Source organism: Lactuca sativa, chromosome 3 (assembly GCF_002870075.4).
Source record: "Lactuca sativa cultivar Salinas chromosome 3, Lsat_Salinas_v11, whole genome shotgun sequence".
Taxonomy (NCBI): domain Eukaryota; kingdom Viridiplantae; phylum Streptophyta; class Magnoliopsida; order Asterales; family Asteraceae; genus Lactuca; species Lactuca sativa.
In genome coordinates this window covers 44,032,519-44,041,398 of record NC_056625.2, presented here as the reverse complement: position 1 = coordinate 44,041,398, position 8,880 = coordinate 44,032,519, and the positions used below count along the sequence as shown (strand labels likewise).

At 24.4% G+C, this 8,880-nt stretch overlaps 1 protein-coding gene across 1 annotated transcript; it reads right to left on the bottom strand.

Moving 5' to 3' along the window:
• Window positions 1-278: 278 nt before the first annotated feature.
• Window positions 279-1,436, bottom strand: LOC111912323 (NAC domain-containing protein 83). Its single transcript, XM_023908047.3, has 3 exons — window positions 1,091-1,436; window positions 754-1,001; window positions 279-662 (listed from the first exon to the last, which is right to left on the bottom strand). Exons 1-3 carry the CDS (start codon window positions 1,269-1,271, stop codon window positions 420-422), a joined length of 672 nt encoding a protein of 223 aa, XP_023763815.1. The 5' UTR covers window positions 1,272-1,436; the 3' UTR covers window positions 279-419.
• Window positions 1,437-8,880: the final 7,444 nt, after the last annotated feature.

Sequence of the window (8,880 nt, the reverse complement as noted above, 5' to 3'; positions counted from 1 at the left end):
TTATAAGTTATATCATGTATCATTTCCTAATATAAAAATTAATTAAAAACACATTGCTTTCATTTCCAATTTATATTTTCTCGTAGTATGTTCCTTCTCAAAATAGATGCACAGATGGAATCTTGACATGAGGAAATTGAGGTTTGTTTGTGGGTGGAATCGTCCCTCCCCTCTTTTACCCAAAACGAACCCTGTCTTCAACTGCAAAATCTTCCATCAAACCACAATTTTTTTTGTATGATTCTCAAGTTTAGATTGAAGAACACGAACACAACATAAAAACTGAAATTTCATCATCATTTTCATTATCATCATAAACTTCCGATTACATACTTCAACTAGCTTCCCGATTTGAAAAAAAAAAAACTAACTTTACATTACTAGTTATACTACTGTAAGTAAACTCAGCAACAAGATTCTTAATTTCCCCGCATATATTTACTGTTCTCTTCACCTTCATCTGCCATGGGAGAAGCATTTGTAACCCCACTTGAACCAGACGATGATGCAGCAGGTTCCAAATTCAGATCGCCAGTTCTTGGAATACCAGCCAGGAAATCATAGAAAATTGGTCCAGCTTCCTCAACTCTCACATCGTTCTCACCACTTTTTCTTCCATTTTTCTTCAAAAACATCCTGCAAATCACCCAATTCTCCATGCCCTGGAAATAATTCGAATTCGAAATGAGGTTAATTATCAGAATTTTCCGAAAACAAAACGTAAATTAAGCCGAATTTTTTTTTCGATCTTACCTGGATAGGATTAGCAAGCTTGTACTCATGCATGACCCAATTGGTTTTAGACCCGTTTGGGGCTTTGCCTCGGTAGAACACCAAAGTTTTCTTCGAACCAACAATTTGTTTGTTCTTCGAGTCAACAATTTGCTTGTCTAAACCAGTCGCCTTCCAGTATCCAGATGTAGTGACCCGATTGGATCGCTTTCCGTTTGGGTATTTGATCTCCATGTTGCTATAGAAGTACCTTTCTTGCTTCGGATCACCTAAAACACACGAAAACAACCCATTATCATCTCACATTACATTTATTTGAAAGAAATTTTTTGAATTTTCAGAAAGATGAGTCACGGACCTGGTAAATCCCATGGATCAGACCTGCAAACATCAGCTTCAGCAATGATGGGTGAAGCAACAGGGCGAGATTGGACCTTACGTTTCAAGAAGTGCATCACTAGTTCTTCATCGGTTGGGAAGAACCTGAAGCCAGGAGGTAATCGGAGGCCACCATTGTTGTCGGAATTGAGTTTTTCCATTTCGCGATTTTGAATAAGATTGAAGAAAAAGGGTGAAATCTTTTTGTTTTAAGGTTAGGGTTCTTGGATAGTTGGAAACTCCATTTGTTTTTAGTTTTTTATTTAGAGATTTGGGGAACAAGAGAAAAGGTGTGTGGGGTGTAGGTATGTAAGAAGGAAAGTAAGGAGTCTTTATATAATAGTAAAGAGGATAGACGAAGAAGGACGAGTGTATTTTGCGTGAACCGGACTCAATCTCCTCTTCCCCTTTGACGCAATTTATTCCATATCCACCGCTTGTTTTCTTGTCTTGCAACTCATTATTTTTATGTTTGACAAATTTTATTGCAATATATTTTATAAATATTGTAATATAAATTTTAATAAGTCGACACAAAAGTGGTTGAAAAAGTTATAATAAATATAAAAACAACAATGAAATAAATGAATTTAATATATTTTATTGTTATTATTTTTTTATTTTTTATTGGAAATAATTCATAGTTAATTAGTAATCACAATACTAATGACAATGTAAACAAGAAACAATTTGTGTTGTTAATTTTTTGTATGATAAAATCAATTTTTATGAAAACTACATTCATAAATCTATAGGATAAAAATATTGTGTGTTTGACAAATTTTATTACAATATATTTTATGTAAATATTCTAACATAAATTTTAATACGTCATTGAGTCAACACAAAAGTAGTTGAAAAAATTATAATAAATATAAAAACAACAATATAATGAAATAAATGTATTTATTATATTTTATTGTTATTTTTTTTCTGGAAAATTTTTCATAGTTAATTGGTAATCGCAATATAACTAGGGTTAATGTCAAAAATACCCTCAAGTTTTCAGGCTTTTGTCGGTTTTGTCCAAAGTTGAAATTTATGGCCATTTTTACCCAAACATTTTCGAAAAAATGTTTGGTTTTACCCTTTTATCGGAGATAACAGGTTTTCCAAGTTACCATTATATTAAATTCGCAAAAAAACACTTAAGTTTATCATTTTTTTTACGTTTTTACCCTTAAATTTATTTATTTTTTTACACTTTTACCCTAAGTATATTTTTTTTCATAATATAGATATTCATGCAGAAAAATCGTATTTAAATATGAAAAAATATTTAAATATTGTATTTATATTTTTTTAATGTTATATATATATATATATATATATATATATATATATATATATATATATATATATATATATTTGTTTGTGTATGTGTGTGTGTTTTTGCATGGTTATACCATTTAAAAAGAAAAATAATATTTTTAGAATTATGAATATGTGTTTTATAGATATATTTTTTAGAAGTATAAATACATATGTTTACATTTTTATATATTAATATGTATCTATCCTTCTAAAAATATATTTATACTTTAAAAAAAACATATATCAAAATACATATTTACACTTCTAAAAATATATGTATATACTTATATAAACATGTTTATGCATGAACAAGTTTTTTTATTGATATGTATATTTTTAAATACATAAAAATATGTATTTGTAGTTCTAAAAATATTTATTTTTGTACATCTTAAATGGTTTATCCAAGAAAAAAAACTCATACACACACAAATATATATATATATATATATATATATATATATATATATATATAAAGAATTAACATTAAAAAAATGTAAAAACAATATTTAATTAAATTGTTTTCGTTTATAAATATGATTTTTCTGATTGAATACATATAATATGAAAAAAATACATAGGGTAAAAGTGTAAAAAAAATTATAAACATTAGGGTAAAATCATAAAAAAGCTATAAACTTAAGGGTTTTTTTTTTTTTGCGAAGTTAATATAATGGTAACCTCTTATCACCGGTAAAATAGTAAAACCGAACATTTTTTGGAAAATATTAGGAAAAAAATAGACATAAAATTCAACTTTTGGTAAAACCGACAAAACCCTGAAAACTTGAGAATTTTATGACATTAGCTCATATAACTAATGAGAATGTAAACGAGCAACAATTTGCATCGTTAACCTTTTTGTATGATAAAATCAATTCTTATGAATACTATCTCCATAAATCTAAAGGACATAAATATTACGTGTTTGACAAATTTTATTAAAATTTATTTTATATAAATATTCTAACATAAATTTTAATACGTCATTTTGTCAACAAAAAAGTGGTTGAAAAAGTTGTAATAAATGTAAAAACAACAATATAATGAAATAAATGTTTTTTTTATGGTTACGTTTTTTTATTTTTTTATTGGAGTATTATTTATATTTAATTAGTGACTACAATACGTGAGAAATCAAACGGACAACAAGTTTTGCCACTAAACATTTTAATAATAAAATTAATTCTTTTAAAAACTACATATACAAATCTAAATGGTATAAATATCATGGGTTCAACAAATTTTATTACAATAAATTTTATATATATTCTAATATAAATTTTAATAAGTCAGGACAAAAGTGGTTGAAAAAACTATAATAAATATAAAAACAACAATATAATGAAATAAATGAATATATTATATTTTATTGTTATATTTTTATTTTATTTTATTTGTTTTATTTTTTTATTGGAACATTATTTATAGTTAATTAGTGTTAACGAAACAATGAGTGAGAAAATCACCACTAAATCTTTTTATATGACAAAACTAATCATTTTTAAGACTACATCCATAGATTTAAAGGACATAACATTGTTATATTTGAAAAAATTATAATAAATATAAAAACAACAATATAATATAATGAACCAAATGAATTTATTATATTCTATTGTTATGTTTGATCTATATTTTATATACTTTGTATTAAAAAAGATGTATTTTTTTATAGAATACATATAAAACAATCATGATTCTTTTATAATAATTATAAATTATTTATTTAATATTAATAAATATAATAAAATAAAAATAAAATCTCTATCTAAACATAAACAATACTAATTAATTATAATAATTTTATTATGAATAAATTAAGTGGACTTAAAACTTGTTTGTATAAACTATTTTCTATATTTTTAATAATAATATATAATCTTATTTATTATAGTAAGGTGTTGCTAAAAAAATAAATGATGAGACATGTATATATGGATGTGTATATACCCCTATATATACACTGATATATATATATATATATATATATATATATATATATATATATATATATATATATATATATATATATATATATATATATATATATATATATATATATAGGTTCAAATTCATTTGAGACCATTTTAATTTTGTGAGACCGTGAGACCAAATCTATAAATAATTTTAAAATGCAAAATAAATGGAAAAATCCAAAAATTCTTTTTTTTTAAATATTATTTTCGGAACTTGAATTAACTAAAAAAATAAAAATAAATAAAAAAATCCCGTTTTTTTTCTTTGAAAAATACGTGAAATATTCTAAATAAAATATTACACTGACATATTCTAAAAAATAATTTTAAAATGCAAAATAAATGGAAAAATCTAAAAAAAAATTTAAATATTATTTTCGGAACTTGAATTAACTATTAAAAAAATAAAAAATAAATAAATAAATGCGTCTCACGGTCTCACAAAATTAGGTCGTCTCAAATGAACCTAACCATATATATATATATATATATATATATATATATATATATATATATATATATATATATATATATATATATATATATATATATATATATATATATATTCATTTTGAGTTTATTTAAGAGTCTCATTATATTATAATATAAATAAATAATTTTATCTTCATTGTATCTATTTGGCACCGTATATATTTTAACTTTCAATCTTATATATTAAATTTATTAATTTCAATATTTTATTGAATATAAAATATTATAATATTAAATTATTAATTATAATTTTTTTTAAAGTATCAATAAAATATATTTAATTTATTAATTTAAACATATTTTTAAATCCAAAACCTAAATAAAAATATCAAATAAAATTAAAATTAATCAATGATTTAAAAAAATCTAAAAAAGGTTTAACTATTTAAATAAAAATATGAATCGACATTTATTTGAAACTCCACAACTTTATAAATAATTATTAATTATTGAAATAACCATCCTAATCAAAATTTAAAAAATGATTAACCACATAATTTATAAATTCGTTGTGTATAATAATAATTAAAACTAACACAAAAATCAGTATTTATATTTGATTTTATTAACATGCAAGATGTGGTAGCGGTTATTGAAATCTGTAATAGTTAATTTAGTGTAGCGATTATAATTTAATAGTTAATGTAAATAATATAATTATTTTCAGCATAATATATTTGTTAGAATTTTTCTTAAATAATTTATACAACATGTGGATATACGCATAGTCTATTATAATATAAGTCATTTTTCTTGTTTTGTTCTTATTTAAAACCCCAACAACTCTTCATTTTATTTTTTAATTATTAAATATCAAAATAAGTTTCAAATAATAATTATTAATTGGTTCATTAGTATGACATAAGTTCAAAAATAAAGATGTTCAAAAAAGATTATGTTTTACTTATTTAAGAATGAGAGTCATCATTTTAAGTCGAAATATCAGTATCAAACACAATTGATGTCCAAAAAGAATGATAACAAAGTCATGATACCTCAAATTATATTTCTTAATGAATAGTTTTGAAATTACACAACAATCAATTTTAGTATAATAAGGTTATTAACATCATAACAACTTTATTTATTATTTTATATTTTTTCATTCACTTTCCTTTTAACTTTTGTACACTATATTGGAACTTATAAAAAGAATCGTGGTTTTGTTATGTATGAATATATGAGTAATTTAGTTATGTTGATGTTGCGGATGAGTATATAACAATTTTTATGAGTCATGGCAGTACAAATATCATGAAAATTAGTAGATTGGTGGAGACAAGATCACGATTATGCATATTTTCTTATTATATTTTTATTCTTCAAATACAATAATATAGTGTAATGGTAAATAATAACCATCGTTCCATTTATTTTTTTTAAGAATATAGTTGTAACAAAAATCTAGAATTAATATTAATTAGATAATTTATAATCGATAAAATATTAAATAAATTGATTGTTCTGTTAAGTTAAAAACTTAAATGAGATTTTAAATTGTGATTTTCAATATTGTAAATAAAAGAAATACAAGATAAATTAAAATTTTGATTATAAATAATGAACAATCATAGGTTTGACATTCAAAAACCCGTTTTTGAGCAATCAAGTAACGAAAAAAAAATATAATTCTTGACAAAGTTTTGGAGCACCGTTCTCATGAAATTTTGCGTTTTTATTTGAATTAACCATATATATATATATATATATATATATATATATATATATATATATATATATATATATATATATATATATATATATATATATATATATATATATATATATATATATATATATATATATATATATATATATATATATATATATATAACGGTGTCGAACGGGTAAAAAGTTTGGGTTTCGGGTAGAATGGGTATTTCCTTAAGAAAATAATACCCGATACCCGACCTATATTATAATTCGGGTTTTCGGGTTTCGGGTATTCGGGTTTGAGGTCGGATCAGGTAATTATCGGGTATACCCGAAAATTTCTTAAATAACACTTATTGATAATTTTTTTTCTTTATTTTTTTATTTTTACATGTTGGTTGGTTTAATAAAGAATCGGGTAGGAAAATACTCCATATAATTAACAAATACATATATAATAACAATACAAATCATTATAATATGTTATGTACTTTTTAATTCCATTCTGTGCGATAGTGAGAATCTGAGAATTATGATGACGGTTCAGGACTTCAGCTTCAGCGTCGTATTCCCTTTGCAAGTTTGCGTTGACTGTAGAGTTGTCGTTCATAAGAAGGAAACAAAGGGTTTTGTTTTATTTGAAGTGTGCGTACATGACTGCATTATATATTTGGTGTTATTTAAAAAACGAATTCGGGTATACCCGAAAATAAATATTCATACCTAAAACCCGACCTATATTATTATCGGGTTAACCTATTACCCAAATGTTCATACTCGTTACCTGTTCTACCCGACCCATTCTACCCGAATTCGGAACAGGTCGGGTGGGTAGAACGGGTTTCGGGTTTTTTCGACAGGCCTAATATATATATATATATATATATATATATATATATATATATATATATATATATATAATGCATATATAATAGTGAGACCTTTGGATTTTAAGATCATAGTCTTTAAAACTAGGAGATGAGTTATTAACCATTAGATATAACTTGGATAATTTAGATTAATTGGTTGTGATCCATGAGAATATGTTTAAACCAATCACAAACCAATATCTAAAATGTACCAATTAGATAACATTGTGCATGTTGCTAAACAAATTGGAGACTTACACGGTTACGCTAAGGTCACTCCCATCATGATCCTTCATTGGACACCACTTCCTCATATCTAAAAAATTCAAATTTTAAAAACCATATTTGTCTCTGGAAACCCTAGTCGTCACCACCAGCACCTCCACCGCTACTACCTCTCATCCTCATCACCACCACAACTTATGTTTTCTCTTTGTCTAAGCACACACATCATCACATCATAAAGAAGACCACTACCATACACACCTTTATCATACCGCCTCTATACATGCTCACATACCACCACCAATGTTTGTTGGAAGATCCGCTAATGATTTTGATTTTATGTTTTGATTAATTATAGGTTAAAATTATGACAGGTTGAAGATGAAGACTTTGTCCTAATTATGTTAGAATTTGTTTTTATGTTTCATATCTTCTATTTCTTAATTTAAACACATCACATTACACCACTAATTTTCTTTTCTTCAAGGCATCTAATATTACGACTCACGAGAAACCCTAACATGCATCAGACCAACCCACCATACCATTTATGTTCTTCTTTCTAGAGTTTTTTTATATTAAACCCACATATGGAAATATGGTTGGTATAAAGGTTTGAATTTTGCATTCCCTAATATTTATACATGTTTGATTTGTTTATTTTTTATTCTTGTGGAGGATCTATGATATCTTTAACTGATATGGACTTAAATGCTTTTATCTGTTTCTAAGAAACATGGGCTTAAAAAGAGAATGATATGCAATCTGCTTCATCTTTTTCCTTTCGAGGCATGTATATAGTTGAAACCAAATTTAGAAAACATAATATCATATTATTGCCCAAGTAAAGTATAACTTTTGTTAAGTTTGTATTTATTGACATTTTAGTCACTCATTTATAATATATATTTATTTTTGTATAAAAATCAAAGTAACTACACCTAAAGATTTCATAAGAAAATTTATTTAATCATTTTATGACAATCTTTATAGGTAGATGTTGAGTTTCATTTATGGGGTTCTTTTTCCATATCATTATATTTTAGTTCTTGTTTTTATGTTTATGCTTATGCTAACACATGTCATTACAGTTCTGTTCTTTTTTAATGTTATAGATCTATGTTTGGATGTGTTTATGTATGTGGTTTATGGTAATTGTGTTCCATGCCCTTAGTAAATTTGTTCCCTAATCCTAATTCATAAGTTTCTTAAAGGAGTTTTAAGTTTTAGGGAAGATG

What these genes read in the sequence shown, in the direction of transcription:
- LOC111912323 (XM_023908047.3), bottom strand. Translation starts at nt 1,271, where the DNA reads ATGGAAAAACTCAATTCCGACAACAATGGTGGCCTCCGATTACCTCCT. An exon ending in TGATCCATGGGATTTACCAG is followed by an intron (nt 1,002 to 1,090) that starts GTCCGTGACTCA and finishes CGTGTGTTTTAG; the next exon opens with GTGATCCGAAGCAAGAAAGG. An exon ending in AGCTTGCTAATCCTATCCAG is followed by an intron (nt 663 to 753) that starts GTAAGATCGAAA and finishes AATTATTTCCAG; the next exon opens with GGCATGGAGAATTGGGTGAT.